This window comes from Cottoperca gobio, chromosome 5, assembly GCF_900634415.1.
Source record: "Cottoperca gobio chromosome 5, fCotGob3.1, whole genome shotgun sequence".
In the NCBI taxonomy this organism is placed as follows: Eukaryota; Metazoa; Chordata; class Actinopteri; order Perciformes; family Bovichtidae; genus Cottoperca; species Cottoperca gobio.
Genome location: NC_041359.1, coordinates 2561459 through 2581399, shown reverse-complemented (window position 1 = coordinate 2581399; position 19941 = coordinate 2561459). Strand labels below are relative to the sequence as shown.

Genomic DNA, 19941 nt, shown 5'->3' with positions numbered 1-19941 from the left:
TCAACCAGGACTGAAATATTTATGACTTTAACCCGAAACTACCTGTTCAGCTTGGTCTCCTAAAGATGATGTTCCCATACAACTAAACCACATTGTATTTGGAAACTAACTTATTTTGTCCTTTTTAAAGTTTGTTTTTGACATATCAAAAATATGTTTCTTAATTTGATATTAATTTGTGAAAGGACGGGTCGGTCCAACCCAGGAGACCGGCACGTGTCCCCTGTCAATTCACAAGTCGACTTAACGCCTATTTAAAGTAGTTGTGTTATGTTTCCGATTTACAACATTAACCACGTGTTTAAAGCTGCCACAATAATCCGGGAGAAAATATGTTTCCCTCGAAACGTAAAGGAGAATGCAGTGAGGTTGTATGGAAACGCACTGTTGTCGGAGATGGAGTTGATCTGTTAGACAATTTCCAGTTTGAATCTGCTCTATATAAAGTACTCGGAAGTAGTTGTCACTTTTTGTCCTTTAAACATGGATCCAGGCAATGTCTCAGAATCCACTCATGTGATTTTCATTCAACTTTGGGAAGGTGTGAGTAAATATATATAATAAATGCATTAAATGGTACAAAAATATGTAACAATAATGTAATGGCCGTTAGTCAACACAGATCAATACAGGTCAGTTTTCCTGGTGTTACAGAAAAGTTCCCTGAAAGGGGTGTGAAGACTTGCATTGGAAACTCAGTCCCTCTGCTCTCTGTTTCCAGAGTTTATAGTGCTGCGTGTGACTAGTCAGGCCACATTGTGAAATGTGGGGGGCAGTAACAGTTCTCAGGTCAGTTTGAGACCCATCCTGTCACTTTCATTACTACCCTCCTTGAGCCTGACCTAGAAGTCAGAATTCTCTCTGAAAGATGTCAAATTTAGATAAATTAAGATAAGATAAAAACGTTATTGATCGCACACCGGAGAAATTCACCTGTTACAGCAGCTCAAGGGTAAAAAGAAGAAGCTAAGAAATCTTTTTATTGAGTCCATAAATCATACTCCATAAATACAAAACAATACGTAAAATGTGCTCAACAGATCCACAGCAATGGATCCAAACCCTTACAAATAACACTGATTCAACTATAAGGGCTCTATGGATAAAAGTCAAGATTGTAAGACCTTAGTTTGATCAAACTTGGTGAGTCTACAATAACTTCACTGACCTTTAATCATAGATCTATTTGTCTTCACTTGTCACCACCAAACAGAGTTTCTCTTCTGACAATTCATGTTCATTAGTTGTTTATCTGGCTCCACCTTTTGAGTTTAAATCAACCAGTCTGGTCTGTTTAAAAGACTGAAAAGCATGATTTGCGTGTATTGTATATAAATGCATGTATGTGCATGTGTGTGTCAGTGTTGCAGGGAAGCAGTGCTGCTTCAGCTCTGTAAAGGAGAGCCAGTGTGAGTCAGGTGTGACTTCAGCCAGAGGAGGGGACACCTGTGAAGTGAAGGACGACCAGTGCACAGATGATTCATACCAGGTACATTACTGTCTCGCCACCCTGAGAACTCTTAGAGTAATGTTAATAACAGTTGAGGCATGCACCATGGCTTTTCTTTATGAGATAGCACTGAGTGGAAAGTGACCGGGAGGAAGCAAGAGGAAGATTGGTGAGCCATGACTGAAAGACATGATGTCATGGGTGGATGGCGCACACACCAAGTTCTCCATAAAACAAATACTGAGTTGATTAAAGGCAGAAGTCCTCCTCGAGACCAGTGCTTCTCAACCTGGGGGTCCAAACCCAGTCCTAAATAGTTGTAGAGATATATAGAAATAACATATTTTAGACCTTACTAGTGGTATAATTTGCTTTATAATATATTTTATTGAGTATGTTTGTGAGAGTGAGATTTTCACGGTGTCAGGGGGAGAAAAGAAGTCACAGGATGCATCGACGCCAACCTGATTATTCTGAGGCGTTGCCACTCAAAAAAAGTTGAGAACCACTGCTCTGGACTGGAATATTTACAGTTTTTGTGAGTCAGGTATGACTCACTTTTTCAAATTGTTCAAGATGACTAAACTGGACCATGTAAACAGACCATAGGCAGCAGTCAAGTACTTTGAATCCTTTCAAACTACCACCATAACTTTGTGAAAACTGAGTTGACTTAAACTGTTTGAACATCCCCTGGATCACCACTGTTGTTTTGGCCAGTGTACAATTACAATTTCCGATTCCTATGCCAACAAAGAGCCTTTTGTAAAGGTCAGACTAACAAACTTTATTGTCAAACAGGTTAAATATATTAATAAAGAACTGCTTAAATCTCCCAAATCTGTACGCGTCCTTCCAACCTGTGAATACTTCCATATGGAAATAGGAATCATGCTTTTGCTCAGAGTCAGCTCTAATAGCATTCCCCATTTCTCCAAGAGGAAACCTGGTAGTCAGGCCCTCAAGCCAGATGTTCACGTCTTGAGAAAGCTGAGACAAACCATTGTGCCAGGTCATTGTTTTAAAATGTGAAAGTCTGGTTTTCTTTGCATGACATGTGGTTCAGCTTGAGGCCGCAGCTGAAATCCATTGCAGTGTGTTCACAGGGATGAACTGCTGTTTTGTCTCTACTGGTTATAAAACATGCCTAATGGTGGAGGGCCGTAAAGAGAGGAGGTGATTAGAGACGGCACCACAGTGACACACTCCTTATAGGCTCTGCTGTTGTGTCTGGATGGGCAGGTGTGCTGCAGCTGCTGTGCCCTTGGTTTACGGGTGCGCAGTGAAGGACGGGGTTGCGATGCCCACCAGTACCTGGGCTACCCCTGCGGTCACATCTTCCTCACCTGCTGCGAGGACGAGGAAGGGCCCAGCCAGATATCGCTGAGGAGGAAGCAGAAGCCCAGAGCAACTTCTACGCCCAGGAAAGGTAAATGTTACCCGCGGCACTGCAATGTTTCACTGACATGGAAAACATTCATCATACACATTAGTTGTGTTAGGATTTACTGTCTGTTACAAACACACCATGGATTCAAAGCAGCGCAAATAAAAAATGCAGGAGGCAAGTGAAGAGGAAGCTAACAAGCTGAGTAAGCTTCCATGATATTCCACATAAAATACATCAATGCATCATTGTTCCCATCTTGCACTAAGGTGTATGTGTAGAGAATAGATAAAAACTGCAACCGCCTGGATCTTGTGATATTATCATTGCTCATGTTTACATGTTTGAGTCGTACAGAACTCTTACCGGCGTGTATTGTACAGTGATTGGGCGGGGATCGATTCTGCACAGTCCTGTCAATCAAACGGCGACATTGGCATCCAACTCAAAATTACTTACTTTACTTTACTCAAACTACCTTCAACAAACGTGTATTGGACTGGAATAAAGAATTGTTCTGAGTTGAGCTACCACTATTTTATCCTCATTGAAGTTTATGTCAGAGGTAGAGTACAGGCCAAGTTTGATCTCCCACAAGATGATGCTCTTGGTTGACTGCGTCACGTTACCATTACGAGTAATGGGAAAAGATGAATACAAGCTGTGATGAATCGGGAGCAGATGGCAGCTCAAGCTGTCTCTCTACGTGTGCCAGCAACGTTTTCCTCCATCTCTAATCCATCAAGTACCTAATGCCACTGACATTTACATTAATGAGTTTTCAAGCTGAGGTTCACGAATAGCACGCCTCAATGCAAAAGTATACGAATACTAATTTGTATCTTCTAGATTAAAACCCTCGTTTGAAGCAGTTTGTTTGTGAACACTTCTGTTCAGTGCTCTGGCCTCTGAACATCACTAATGTATCTTGTTTGAAGCTGTAAGGAACTTGCATGCTTTTCATCAATGGCGAGAAATAAGACTAAATCATTACAGGATGACACTGCATGTGTGAGTGTGTTTAACTGTCTGTACTCTCCTGTGCAATTAGAGCATTGAATCCCTCTTAGACAAGCACCAGGAAAGGTCCGAACTCAAGAGCTGAGACCTTCTCCCCAAATCATTGATTTAGAATTTGGTAGACCTCTTTTCAGCTAGCTTATACGGTATATTGGGCCCAGACACGCGGCATGCATTTGCAGTTCATTATTAGTCATCCTTTGTGGTTGTTCTTTAATAGGAATAGTTGTATCCAACTGTAATGGTGAGGTAAGGTCAGTCTCCTCACTGCCTTAGCCTGTTATTTCATTCACAACTTCAGAGGAATTCCTCTTAATACCACCCCTTTTTTAATGGGCTCTGTTTTAACCATCGACTGCAGCTAATTTCCTTCTGCTTTAAAGGGAAATTTGAATGATGTCATTCTGAAGTAGGAATCAAATAACCTGCTGAAAGCTGTGAAAGGTTTAGGAGCTGTAAAAACGGTCCATGCTATCAGTGTATAACTCTCTCTCATACACACACACACACACACACGCACACGCACACACACACACACACACACAGCCTCTCTCTCTCTCAGAATGCATGACGACGGATGTCTTTACTTTGTTTTATTGATGAAAATCTGGATGACATGCACTGTAATTATTTTCATGGGGGATATGTTTATACAGCCTTTTAATTAAAACGGCAAACATTGAGGCACCTTAATTTACACCCCGGGTAATGACTGAGAAATATTTTCTTAAAAGCCCCAACTGGATCCATTACTTCTGCAGTATAGTTTTGGCCCTCACCCCTTGATGAATAAGGGTGTCTGAAATGAAGTGACATGTTAATGCACAGTGCTGTGGCTTTTTGGCGCAGTATAGTTTTGGTCCTACTAAGGCTCTGACCTTTCCGCTTGTTACTTGTGGTTTCTTGTAACGATAATAACTCACTTAAACTCTGAATGTAAATGTTAAGGAGGAGTAGATGTTGTTTTCTGTCGTTAAGTCAGTTTTAAGAGGTAAGTGTTTGGGATAAATGATTCCCTCCTCTCACTCCTTCCAGTCTCAGACAGCACGTTCGCCAAGGAGGCCTTCGCCATCAGTGCCACAGGTGAAGCAGCCAACGCAGTGGAGGAGCAGAAAGATGTAGATGAGTGTCAGCTCTACCTGGGCCAACTGTGCCAGCACACGTGCACCAACACCTGGGGATCGTACCGCTGTGGCTGCAACCAGGGCTACATCCTGCAGCAGGACGGACAATCCTGTGCACCAGGTACTGAGACTCAACTTGGAAGGTTAATTCACACATGAACTCTGTCACTGTAGTCATCTGGCTTTGGTCGTACATTTCTGAATTTATCAATGTTTCTGTGACATGTAAACACTGCTCCCCTACATTTCTGTTTTCACTTTCAGCATAAACTCATCATTCATGCATTTTAATGTCCACGGAAATATGGCAGTGAGAAGTACTTCTCTTTACTGCAAGAAGCACCCCACAACATCATGTCGTTTAAAGATTTTTTAAAGAGAGATGGAATTCCCGCAGGTATTAGATGTTGAGGACTGATGCAGGCAAGAGGGAGAGGGTGAAGGAGGTAAAGGGATGTCGTCTGTTATATCGGTCAGGATGATGTACTAAAGTCCAGGCAGAGCGAGATACGCAGTGTGGAGGTTCCGTCTCAGGCGTGTCTCTGCCCGATCTGAATACAAGCACCCAGATGGTACTTAGAATGAGACATGGGAGAGGGATGCACCAGATTGAATAGGAAGGGATGAGGGGAGAAGGGAAGAGAGATTAAAGGGATGAGGGTTAGGATGAGGTATGAAAGAGAATGGATGAAGGGACAGGGGGGGGGGGGGGGGTGCTTCCAGAATTCTGAGACAAAGGAGGCCGGATGTGTTTAGAGGTGATTACAGGCGTGGCCCTGCACCCAAATCTAATGTAACTAATTAACTTCATTTATTGGGATTCTGTAAATAACAGTCTAGGTACCTGGTGAATGCACATTTAATATTACGGGGTATCCCAGGGATTTAGTATTGCACTTCCATAAACTTGAGGGACTCCCAAGAGACAATTTAAAACAAATCTGTCAAAATTGGAGCAGCAGAGTCTGAGATATCCTCATCCAAAAACACTGGATCTCACATTTCTCATAATGAAACTTCCTAGCATCTTTAATTATACCGTCTTTGGTAAACAACCACATGTTTCAAAGTCCCAGTTTGAAAAACACGCTTTCCCTTAAAAATGGGAAGTCTTCCAATCTGAAAAGGACCCTCATGACATCATCAACAACTTATCGGGCAACATGCGCGACGCGATATACAAACAAATGTCCTCTTATTTTTGTCTTATTTTGTTAGTACCCATTGATTTGTGATGTTTTTGCTCCTCTCTTAATAGTCTTTCCAAAACAAGGAAACATCATTTTTAAATTTGAGAAACATAAATAACATGCATTTATCATCAATTCATCATTCAGGTCACCTGGCTAAAAGCAGATTTGTTGACTTCTCTTATTTGTTCTCTTTACAGCAAATATAAGAGAAATGTAAGAGAATGTTGCTGCATGAGGTCCATTATTTAGCTTTAAAAAAAAATAATAATAATCATAGATTTTACATTGACATATTGAATCACAACTATAGAAACTATTTTGTCAAGGAGGTTTGGTTAACAAGCTTTTTAAAGCACATTTGTATTCTGCACTTCTGCACTGATTACCTTCTTAGACTACAAGTAGACAAGCTAGCAAAGCTACCAAAACGTAGCCTACAAACACTTTCAGCTATCTCTATATATAACTCAACCTCTTTAATTATTATTAACATTTTTGACATATTTGTTCGAGTGTGTTTGTGACGTACAGTATTTGTATTAAGCATCGATACTTCTAGCTCGTCAATCCATGAAACACAATCAAAAATGCTATTGCCTTTAATGTTGCTAAACTACTGAGCTCCCAGCTATGATGACACATAGTGTGGGCTGCTAGAGTTGTGTTTACTGTATGTGTAGTCTTCTTCACAGTGTTTTTAAATGTTGTCCTGTTTGACCTTGTGCTTTACTAAGATAAAATGCTTGACATACTGCTTACTTTCAGTAAAAGCTTAATTAAATACAGGAATCTTAACTTGTATAGTATGTGTATCTATAATCATTTAACTATGATGCTGTGGTTAGACCAGCAACAGATTTCATCATCATACTTGTGGCACTTGAGTGAGAGACATTGAAACAGGCTCATCAAAATCTTTCTTGATTTTAGATTATGTATGTCCTGTCATAAGGAAATCGATATTATGTGGAATATTATTCTTTTCAAAACGTTCATATATCACTAACATGTTTCCATTTTGTATTTAACCCCTTCAGTGAGCCTCCATGCTTCATTAACTGACACTTTCTTCCTGGTGTCTGTTGTCGTGTTTCTATGTGCAGTGAGTCCTGATGAGGACAACAGAGTCCGAGATTACAGTCCTGCTGAGATCCCAACACAAACTACCTCCACCACCACTGCCCCAAATACATCCAGCGCAACCACCACCCGCCCTGTCCGCCGAGATCCATGTGCAGGTAATGCTAACATTACACCGCAAAGCCTGTAAACTTTCAAACTTTCAGCATCTGTGCATTTCTATTAGAAATCCACATTCATCATATTTGATGTTTAGATTCAGACAGGTTTCAGACTGCTTAAGGCACAAAAGAGAATACACGTGTTGAAGTGCAGCAAGATGATGGGCATCCTGGATATGCTGTTGTCATTCTGGGCAGTACATTACAATTTCAGGTAAAATAATACCATATATTACTCAGTGAATCATCTCAGTCTGCTCTTCAACCATCCCTGTCTGACTCAGTGGAAAACATTTTTTTTAATCCTCCTTTTATCGTCACACATTTACACAGCAACACACACACACACACACACACACACACACACACACACACACACACACACACACACACACACACACACACACACACACACACACACACACACACACACAGGGACATTTAGGCTCTGCATTTAACCCATCCTAGTATTAGGAGCAGTGGGCAGCTACTATATATAAAGCGCCTGGCGGACAGTGTGGGGGTCCGGTGTCTTCATCACTGTCTGAATGTTCCTATATTCACTCTCTGTTTGAAACACTTAAGCCCCCCACCTGGAAAAGCTCAGTCTGCTCTGATTAGTCAGTGTTTCCGGGTCTTGTGCAACCGCATATGTATATGTATATGTACTGTATATGTATATAGTGTAGTTGTGACATCACAATCTTACGGAAGTCCTTTTAAAGGAACATTTTCTGTGGACTGTGTGTATTTCTCAGTGGATTGAGCGTTTTGATACTTTCACAGTATTTATAACGCACCTAGACCTGCTTTAAAGGAAAAAAAGGAATCTGACCAATATGGGACTTTCAAAGGATCTTACATTGTTTTAGATATACAAAATGTTCTGTCAAGCTATTTTTTCAGCCTACATAGTCTATTTATGATAGTAATAATGCAAAATATTAAAATAAAATAACAATACAATACAATAAAAACAGGTTTTTTGAAGACCCTCCCAATGTTTGACCTCAGTGTTCTAAGCTCTAAAATTGTGTGGTACAGCTCTATGTGTAATGTGTGTTTGGAGCTTTTCAGAGTGTTTAATTAGGCGGTGAAGTGTACAAGCAGTCACTCGTGTCTCCAGCCTCCAACTCTATGTGCAGAGCCCAGTAAGCAGGACGCATCTGCTCTGCAAATCAGCTCTGCATGCAGGCCGGCCGGGCTGGGAACGGGCTGACATGATGTGCACCATCTGATTGCCTTGAAGTAAATAACGGGCTGACATGATGTGCACCATCTGATTGCCTTGAAGTAAATAATTCCCTTATGAACAGAAGTAGAAACAGGGACAGTTGCCTTGCTGCATGCGCTCTCAGTGATAAGCTGTTCAGTCACAGTTGACCCGCTGTGTTTGTGCTGCTGCAGCTTCCTGAGCTGAATGTTGATCAAGTCAGGAGAAGATCAGCACTGTACACCCTCAAGTCTCTACTCGCTCCTTTAAAGTGTCTCTAAATGTTAGTTATAAGAATACCCTAATCAATGTATCGATCTGACACTTTAGCAGGGAATGTGTTGGTGAGAAATTGTTTGGGAAACAGTTCCTTGCCCATGCCTCTTTGTAGCAGGACCCTCGTGCTGTCAAACAGAGATAATGGATTATGTTGTGTTGAATGCGATGGCTCTTGAAAGGCACCTTCTTTTAGGGAGTGATGATCAGTGTGAAGGTGGGAGCCTCGGGGAGCAAGAGAACGGTGCAATGAATTAGCAAGACAGCAGAGAAACAGCTCAAGGAGGAGAAATCTAAGACATTATGAGTGAATGACTGTCCTGGAGGCGTAGTCGTATGGAATCCAGAGATGATTGTGATCATGCCGCTCGCATCTTTGTGTCTTGCAGAATATGGTGTTTGCAGTCAACAGTGTACAGCGATGGCAGGCCGGGCACGCTGCTCCTGCTTCCCAGGGTTCACGCTGATGATAGATGGACGCGTGTGTGAAGGTAAGGGCTGCTGTTCCTTCTTGTCGTGGCACTGCTCGCTGTAATTGGAGCGATTTACAATCCTCGTATAAATCCCTTAAGCTGTCTTCCTCAAGCAGGGGTTTGCACAAAGTTACAAATAACACGACCCCATCAACAACACCACTCACTGCTGTATATATCAACAACACATACAGCCATGAGAACAGAACAAAAGTGCACTGGAGCAGTTTCCTGAGATCAGGACACTTTTTAATTGGATGCTGTCACTGATGGAGGAAAATTCAGGTCTTGTGATACTAAACAATGCATCGACTGATTGGGATCCCACTTCCTGGTGGTGGAGACTGTACAATTAGTCAACCATTGCCAATTACTCTGAGGCAGCTCCAGCTGCAGTAACAACAACTTCCCATCTGTGTGACATACCTTCCCATCATAAAGTTCTCTGTGATAACTGGACACAAGAGTGCACCTCTGACACACACACACACACACACACACACACACACACACACACACACACACACACACACTGCATTTTGTTGTAGTTTAAAGGACAATCATAAAGCATGTGCTGCCTGGTGCTTGCAAATGTGTTAAGAAACACATGCTAGCATTATAGGTATCATAAATTCTCATTATAAACCAAAAATATATAATTTCCTGTAAGTACGCAATTTCCTATATACATTTAGTCAATTGCTTTAGCTATATTTTTATTTTAGTCAGCAAAAATTCCAGTTCCTTCCTACTGAAGACATGCATCTTAAATTGGTCCCAAAAATATTGCTTTTTCTAGCTTCTACAAAACTAGTGTGGTGCCCATGCAAAACATGCCTGTTCACAATGGGCGTGTGGTATTGCTTCTTGCAGCTTACTCAAGAACTGCTTACACAAATAACTTCACGCTCCAAACTGTGCTTCCTTGGGTTCTGAGCAATACACCTTCCGTGACATAGTTGCGTCTCACACAGTCAGAAACACTGGTGAAATACATTTAGCACAGGCATTCATTTTCACTCCTGGGCACTGCCGAGGTGCTCTTGAGCAAGGCCCGCAAGGACCGGACCCCCACAATGCCCCTCGGAGCTCTGTGTATAGATAGTCGAATATTGCTGCATTATACTGAGATGTGTTTCTAGTATTTAGTCTACCCCCATTGATGTTAACAGTTGATTGATATAACACAACACTGCTATCCAAGACACCAAAGATCCAAAGAGTCGACTCTAAAGGAGTCGCTTATATCGCTGGTGAACATTGAACGTTTGATATATAAGATCCCTGTGCAGCAAATAAAGTTGTGCTGGAGCTGAAAATCCATGTAAAATGACGAGACAAGCATTTAAGATTTTACTGTGGAAAAAGTCCCAAAGATATTAAAATTCCCTCCAATAAAGAATGTAATTGTTACCATGCCAAAACTGTTCTCCATTGATAGTCTTGCAGAAATACTGGAGTAGTCGGTGAATTGATCCATGATTTCGGAACAGAGCAAAACACTTGGGAGAGAAAGGAAGTTGCTTATGCAAATCCCTTCTTACACCACATGTACTTTTGAGTGTACAGAAATGAGTGATATTAACATGAAAATAGTTGGCTTGTATGAATTCTCAGATCACATGCTGCTTTAGTACTGGCCTGCAATGAAACTTTGATTTCCTTGCACTTGTGACTGAGTGTATACATTGGAAGTGCAGTCCTGGCAGAGTTTATTTAATCTGTCTGTCAGTCAAAATACCTCTGGATGCATAAGAGTTAGTGTTTCCCCTCTGATTTCCTTCCATTCAGTGAGCGAGACTTAAGACCAAAAGTGTTCCCACATGTCTGAGTTGTGGGTGGTCAACTTTTGCTTTTCGACTGGAATGGAACAAAGCAAATAGCACTACTTAACAACTGAGATCAGAACAGGTTGTGGCGCATGACAAGGATGGCGAGTAGGGTGAAGGAAAATAAGGACCACCAGTCTTTTGTTCCTTGAGCAATTAGACTCAGATTACATTTCAATTTAAAAAAATGTTTTGGTTGTTTCCTTGCAGTGTGTGATCTAGTTTTCTTTTTGTTGGTTGATAATTTGGTTTGGTTTGATTAAGTTGGTGTCGTGGTCCCGAGGTTGTCCGGACAGAGCCTCAGGACCAGCTGGCTGAGGGCTTCTCTGGCTTTAGCTCCTGGCAGGTTAGAGATTTGTGATGGTATGTCTGGGGGTCACTAGTTTTTAGATGGTTGTAGAATTGTATTGCTCTTTTTTGTATTTTCAATATGAAGTATTTTGCCGACATGCAGGATGTACTTACTGGAACTGTGTGCAAAGATTGCATTATTGTTTTGTCAATTTCATGATTTCATTTTGTTCCCAACATTTCACTGCCGTGAAGAATTATCGGTTCTAATACAAATTGGAAAATGTTTAGTCAGATTTTACTGGAATTTCAAATGTATTATGTATATCTCTAATATCATGAAAAGCTTTTTTTGCTTTGTCTCAGATCTTTCACAGCCAAGTTGAAGCTTCCTTTGGACCTTATGTTGAGGTCATGTGTAGTTTTTTTTTATATTGTAATTTAGTGATGTCCAAATATAAATCGTGTGTGTTTTCCTGACTTCTGAAATATAATATTTTTAGTTTTCTTTGGGTTAACTGTAAGTGTACGTGTATGCAGGAGGTTGAAGTTCTGCTGTAGACCTTCTTTTGTTGTTGATAGCAACACCAAGTCATTTGCATATAGGAAACCCCTCATTTCTGTGCCATTCAGGGTGAGGCCAGGTGCAGTGGATTGATCTCAAATTCATTAATGTATAAATTGAAGAATATTTAATCATTTCATTTACGATACTGTCGACTCCACAGGCCTTTTTAGCTTTCAGTGATTAGATGCTCAGCTCCTGCTCTGTTCTCTTTCTATAGTGTATTCAGCTGCATACTTAACACACAGTTGTTCCCATGGTGACGTTTCCAGTGTGTCAACCAGAATGCGATGTGTGAACAGAGCATTATACTCCACATGAATAGTTAATGTGTGGATGAGACAGTCAATCAGGGCTCTGACATACCTATTGATGAGACGATGCATTAAATAGTCATCCTGGGTGCACTATCCTCTCTGTGGTCACATTGCTAACATTATCTTTAGATTTACATGGCTGGGATTGCTGAGGAGTGATATAGTAATATGGAGGATATTAACACTCCCCCACCCCCACACTCCCCACTCTGTTCAACGACTCATTTGTGTTTTTCAAAAAAATAGCCTTTGTTTCCACCTTGTATTGGATTGCTTCAATGTTTCTCTTTCAATGCCGAATAATGCTGGCCACCAGAGTGGAAGGCGTTTTTCTGCACCACTGGCGATACGCAAACAGTCCCGTCCATTCCTATGCATGACAGCAAGCAGGGCCCACGGGACGAGGTGGACGAGGTGGACGAGGTGATATGCCCTTGAAATATCCTCCAAACAATGGAGACAGCAGATGTGTCTCGGTTGGGTAAAAAAAGGGGACATTTGCAACAGGCAGGCCCCAAAGTCACTGCTGCACTACACAAAGGGAAAATTGTTCATCTTAGTGGGTAATGTGAATGTGTTTGCTGCCGCTCCACATATGTTACAATAAACTATGTTCTGTGGTGTGAGAGGTGATGCTTGTGCAGTGTTCTAAGGTGAAAAACCTTAGGGTAAAAGAGCTGCAGGGTGTTATTCACACACCAGGTGCTGCTGAAAACCTCAGATCAGTGGTTTTCCTCCTCCGGCTCTCATGGGAAGGTGTTCTAAGGCACACAAGTTCATTCAAATTCCCTGTAGCTTTGAAAGTTGAGAGGTATTTCAGCAAGGGACTGCCATTAGATACAATGGCAGCGAAGTAGAATATGCTTTTCAGCCCTGGCTCCTTCATGCTGATTTGTAGAAGACCTTTTCGTCAGGTTCCCTGTGGAATGCAACATATTTTGGGATGATCTGCAAATCCCGCTGCTGCATGCACACAAACACGCAGATACAGGCACAATAATTCCAGTCCAACGCTATCAGCACATCCAGTTAATCTAACCATTCACTGGGAAGCACGATAAGGCACTGTAGCAGCCAACTACACTGTCTTGGCATGAGCCCAGCAGCAGTGTTGTGCAATTTGTAATTCAGTAGGCAACACAGCTACTAAACCCATCAGTTTATATGATTATTTGAAAGAGTTCATGGCCGTTTTCTTCTGGTGTTCACAGTAACCGCAGTTGAGAACATTCTCCTGGAGTTTTTAAGATGCAGAACTTGTTTTTTCCCCCCATTATTGCCTGGAAGAATATGAATCTATTTTGTGTATAATATTTTTGAACTGCTGCATAAATCGGTTCATGCAGGCTAAATAAAATGTCCATTACATCTACAGTATACCTTTACTGCACCTCTTTTTTCACTTTCTGCAGGATAAAACACATTGTTTTAAGTGCTAAAACATGTACTCACACTTGTTTTTCTTTCCGTTTTAAATAAATCTGTGATTCTATAGTATACAGTAATTATTTTAGTTAAAGAAGTGGGCAGTGGCAATGATTGGGGGATGGGGATGGATGGGTATGAGGACGACGTTCTATGGAAAAATAATAGCTTGGAGCAGTTAATTGCACTGCGCCCCCCCCAACGGAACTCCGTGCCCCCCCCACTGAAATTCAAGGTGTTTTTTAATATTCACTTTTAAATAAACTAAACGCTTGTGTTATTTATCTAATGTTTGTGCACGTTTCAGTGTCTACTGCGTTGCTTTGCGCATTCACATTCTCTCCTCTGCTCTGTTTCGCGAAGGGTGGGGCTCCCCTCCCCACACACACACACACACACACACACACACACACACACACACACTGTTTTCAGTTGTATGTTAAAGCAAGTGTTTCAGTCTGAGACTCTCATGACAGCTGGTCAGCTCCATGCAGGCAAAAGCATTACATGTAATTTCCTGGAATGCCTCATATTCTTAGATGTACGAATGACTTCCTTTGTAAGTTTTCTTTTGCTGACGTCCATCTGCTGCTGACTCATTGAGCTCCATCATGGTTGCATTCAGAGCCAGTTGGGGGGGGGGGGGAGAAATATGTACAGGCTCTGTCCGGCATCAACCTCACCTCCACCTCATAGTCATACACCCTCTGTCCGTCCCCCTCTCCCCCCTGTCATTTGACTCACAGTCACCGTTGTTGTTCTTCTTCTGCAGATGTGGATGAGTGTGCAACCAACACCCACAGTTGTCGGCCCAGTGAGCACTGTGTGAACACAGTGGGATCATTTGTCTGCGAGCTGCAGGTCACTTGTCCTGCAGGCTACCAGCTGAGGAACAGTGTTTGCGAGGGTAAGTTCATTGTTCCTAATGAATCTCATAAGGCCAATTTACCCAGCAGTCGGTGGAAATGCTGATGATGTGCAACACAGGATTTTCACTGTTTTTGAATGCTACAGAAATATGACACTCACTAAAATTACTAAAAATGTATTGAGATAATTTCCTCTTATGTTCATTTTGACATGTTTAACTTATAAACACCATACTTGCGACCCATGCATGATCCTGCAAGATGATAGCAAGACTCACAGTGAAGACTATTTCTGAAATGGGACGCAGGCACCCTTTGTAATGTACAGCTGTTTCCAGTCTTTAAGCTAACCGGTTGCTAGTGGTAGCTCCATATTTACAGTACAGACATGAAAGTAGTTTTGATCTGCTTATTTAATTTAATTCCCAAAATGTCAAATTATTCCTTCAAATTCTCACTTATTCCAATATCTGTGCATTGCCACTACAATATGGTTAAGGTTAGGAAAATACTGCGATTATGGCATATAAACCATGGTTATAAACCTAGACATAAATCATGAGCTGCAGATTAGTCCAATATGCACAAGATTCCTGGGGATACTGGGTTGCAATACATCTGGCTGAAAACCATAATACTCATTCATATGTTTTTACAGCCTTCATGTTATGAGGTCCTAAACATTACCTTCAGTGTATTTCCACTTCATAACACAACTTGGCACTTGACAAGAGGCTGGTGTTTGTGTTGGAGTGTGTTGCTCAGTGTTGCCCATTTCTTGGCAATTTAAAGAGGATCAACAACCAACAGCACACAAGTCCAACACCCTTGGCTCAGACTGAGGCGCTGCGTAATTGTATTGCTCTTTCTAATTGTATCTCCGAAAACCAAGAAGGATCTGTCCTTAATGCTCCCCTTAAGCACTCACAAATCCCTGAATACAAGTGGTAGCGTATGAATATGTGTTGAGGCTCGTGGAGTGTGCTGGCATTATTGATGGCAGATAGTTATTTTCAAGGAGACTCTTCAACAAGAACAGGATATATTTTGACAGCTCATTTTCACCCTCCATCCCTGTTTAAATGAATATAATTCTACACAAATCCTCAGATTGATGTGAGTTATATGGATTACTTACAATAGTTTTAATTCTTAGATTCCTAACATACTTTGGCAATGTGTATGTTTTGTGGTTATGACTTCAGCTCAGTCAGCGAGACTTCATTAAGATGTATGCTTATGTGTTTGGCCCCCAGTGGTGATGTTTGTGCTTCAGCAGATGCCCAGGTTCAGTATGTGACAACATAATAATCCAGAGAGAAAGCATTGTGCGGCCGGTGAAGCACTTTGAAGCTCTCTGCCTCTTGTCATCAGCACTTTGCACCAGGGAGGACTAATCAATGTAGCTAGATCAGGGGTTGGCAACCTGAGGCTCCGGAGCCACATGCGGCTCTTTAACCCATCTGCAGTGGCTCCCTGAAGCTTTGACAAAAAAAAAACATGGAAATAAATAACATTATTTTTATGTATTTTTTTGTTGCACAGTGGACAATCTTTCAAACGGAACAGCTCTTATCTTGGAGTTTGAGGTGATATTGTGACACTGAAATACATTTAATTTAATTTTTACATTTCGTCCACTAAAATATGCATCACATTCTCCTGCGTTTACGAGCGCGGCGCCTTTCCCTGCAGGTGGCTAATCTTGAGTTTCTGACCCCCGGCTAACTCGGTAAACTAACAATGGATACAACTAAAAAAAGAAATATCTCAGAGGAAAAATTCTGCGTGGACAGATGCATTTGCTTTTACTGCCAACGATGCTGGTTTACCTGTTTGATATGTGGCGAGAAATTAGCTAACAACAAAAAATGTAATGTCGAAAGACATTTCAAGAACAGACACACACCATTTGCTGAAAAGTACCAAGCTGGAGATGCGCGATAAAAAGCGATTTCTGCACTTCTGCTGAAAGCAGAGCAGAGCAATCTTTCAAGAAATGAATGAAATTTTCAAACTCATCTACTGCTGCTAGTTTTGTGGCCACTCAGGAGATAGTACGGCGTGGAAAGCCATTCACAGATGGAGAATACATGAAAGAAGCATTCTTAAAAATATCAGAACATCTATTTTCGGACTTCAAAAACAAAGTTTGAGATATGTCTCTCTCTACAAAGACCGTGCCATTAAAATGCCAACAAACATCACCAAACAGCAAATTGAGGACATCAATTCAGCTGAAGCATATTCAATCGCTTGTGATGAGTCAAGTGATGTAAATTATATTGAACAGACAGCGCTGTTATGCAGGTATGTGAACTCTGATGTGGTGCAGGAAGAAATAATTGAGTTGATACCGCTAAGAGTTTGGTGTTGTCCTAATAACAATACAATAACAATACAATCTCAACAGTTTCCTTTGTCTTTCTGTAATTTCATAAATGCAACAAATATAGTATAACTATATATACAACTTAAGCTGTGTTATGAAATATGTGTTGCGGCTCCAGACACATTTTATTTGGTGGAAGAGGTGGCAAAATGGCTCTTTTGATAGTAAAGGTTGCCGACCCATGAGCTAGATAATGAAGGTGATATTTAGTCGACCATTCAACAGGGAAAAACTAATTCGCTCCATGAAAGGAAGTAAAGGTCTCTGCTGTGATGTTGGAAATATCCCTCTGATGATGATTGGAAGAGAAAAACCCAAATTAAGACCTTCCGCTTGTGCCACAGGACGAGTCTCAGAGAATCCAAGGCACAAGCCTTCCATTTAGTTTTATCCATCGCTCATGATATTCAATAACTGTCATTTAAGAAGTTTTGTTCAACTGTTGATTGCGGAGTTGTGATATTTTTTATAGGAGGGGAATCTTTCCTCATTGACTGAGATGTTTCTGGGAAGCTGCTCATGTTTACTCTGTGCTTGACCCACAGTGCCACCTACTGTACTGTTAACAAGCTCAGAGAGTTGACAGCACATTTGAACTCTTAACAATTGAATAAAGTATGGACTATTTTGTCAAGATGATATTGTATTTATGTTATCTGTTCTTTCTTCCAGACATTGATGAATGTGTTCTGCAAAGCCATAACTGTGGTATGGGCTTTGTGTGTGTGAACACACTGGGCTCTTTCCTGTGTAATCCCAAACCCAAGTGCATCACCGGCTTCTCACAGGACTCCCATGGCAACTGTATCGGTAAGACACTGTCAGTGCTGCTCTCTGGTTGCCTGGTAACCTCACAGTGATCATACTCCAAGAAGTTCCTCCGCCTTGACAAGAAACAGTCCGACACATACTCTTTTGTATGAGTTAAACATTAAAAGCTTTCCTGGGGGATATCATGAGTTATAGCCATAATATTTATATCATAAAAGTGTCCAATAAAATGCAAAAGAGTCTTAATACTGTATTCTCTTCAATGGCCAGCATCAGCATCGCCACTGTTGCAAAAGAAGCCCAGATTGTGTAGAAGTCTGTGAGAAAATAACCCTATCTTCTCACTTGATTTATTCTCTCCGTAACTATTTCCTAATGAGTTTATGGTCTCAATTGCTAGTTTCAAGGATGTTTTTAACCCTCTGGCCACTAACTTTGCAGTCTTTAAGAGGCTGTAGCAGTTTTAAAGTTAGAGTGAACATCTGAATCTACTAAACATAATCTATTGTCACCAACCATGTCATGCTAACTTGTCGAGAAGAGGGCTAAGTAAAGCTCCAAAATCAGGCTAATTTATTACGAGGGAAAAAATGGCATGGCCATATTCTTAGTGGTCCCTTGACCTCTCACCTCAAGATATCTGAATACAAATGTGTTCTATATATACCCACGATTCTCCCCTTTACACTGATATATTCAGCCATGCAAAGCAAAGTAATCATCAAGCCTTACTACTCAGCAGATGTTTGCACATACATTACAGATCTATCACTCCTGATGGAAGGCTTCCTTTAGCTTTGTAAACTGTTTATTTAGATTTTTCAGACTACCTCTTATTTTCACTATTTTCATTTTCAAACATCCACCTGACTACATACACATGTATTAGATCTACAGTTTATAATCTGCTGCATCAACACTGCTCCCCATGTATTGGACTACTATGTATTCAAAAGACATTATAACTTCAACAAGTAAATACACGGTTCCATAATTGTTCTGTAAAAATGACTTAGGAAGTAGGCCTGTCAATCAGGATTAAACCTTCCAACAATCGTTCTCCTCTGTCATGTTTTCAGCTGTCTTTAGGCGTGATTTTCTCTGTGTGTGTTTCTGCAGACATAAATGAGTGCAGCAGCCTGAGCGAGCTGTGCAGCTCAGGCTTTAACTGTATCAACACAGTGGGCTCCTACACATGCCAGCAGAAGATCATAACGTGCAGCCACGGCTACCACGTCAGCCCTGATGGAGTCAAGTGTGTTGGTGAGATTGACCTTTTAAACGCAACAGCATTGACTGAGGCTGGCCACTGCGGAAAGAAGTGATGAAAGCTTTGCTATTCTATTTGTTTTTGCTCAGACACAACAGCTCAAATGAATAGTTACAAAATGCCATAAGGAAGAATGAGCCTTAATATCAGCCAGTTAGGGTCAGTCATATGGCGACCAGAATTGTACAAAATTGAATACATAATATGAATAAATACAGACAAAATATATAATAAATGTAAAATAACCATGAAGTAACTGCAGGTGAAAAGGCCCTGAATTGTTAACCATACACGCCATTTTTCAACATGATTGTTATCCAAATCTTTATTAGTGCAAATGCTGACACAGCATTGTTCTTGTAATATTTCTTATTCCGTCTCTCGCATGTCTATAAGTCGACTCCTCCCGTATGCTTAAGCTACAGAAACCATTCAAATGTCAAAATGTTCAGCTCTTGTAGACAGGTAGTATACACTCACCGGCCACTTTGTTAGGTACACCTTACTAGTACCGGGTTTGAGCCCCTTTTGCCTTCAGAACTGCCTTAATTATTTGTGGCATTCACTCAACAAGGTGCTGGAAACATTTCTCAGAGATGTTGGTCCATTTTGATATGATAGCATCACGGAGTTGCTGCAGATTTGTCGGCTGCATATCCATGATGCAAATCTCTCGTTCCAGCACACCCAAAGGTGCTCTATGGAATGAGATATGGTGACTGTGGAGGCCATTTGAGTTCAGTGAACTCATTGTCATGTTCAAGAAACCAGTTTGAGATGATTTGAGCTTTGTGACATGGCGCGTTATCCTGCTGGAAGTAGCCATCAGAAGATG

General features: G+C 41.1%; 1 protein-coding gene across 3 annotated transcripts in view; it reads left to right on the top strand.

The window, feature by feature from the left end:
• fbln2 (fibulin 2) overlaps positions 1-19941 on the top strand; it is a 70845-nt gene that overhangs the window by 27169 nt on the left and 23735 nt on the right. For all 3 annotated transcript variants that reach the window (XM_029432321.1, XM_029432319.1, XM_029432320.1), the window contains exons 4-11: positions 1363-1489; positions 2693-2879; positions 4893-5102; positions 7278-7412; positions 9294-9395; positions 14577-14711; positions 17738-17875; positions 18956-19099. In XM_029432321.1, the coding sequence (XP_029288181.1) occupies positions 1363-1489; positions 2693-2879; positions 4893-5102; positions 7278-7412; positions 9294-9395; positions 14577-14711; positions 17738-17875; positions 18956-19099 (1178 nt within the window). The remainder of the gene's footprint in view (positions 1-1362; positions 1490-2692; positions 2880-4892; positions 5103-7277; positions 7413-9293; positions 9396-14576; positions 14712-17737; positions 17876-18955; positions 19100-19941) is intronic.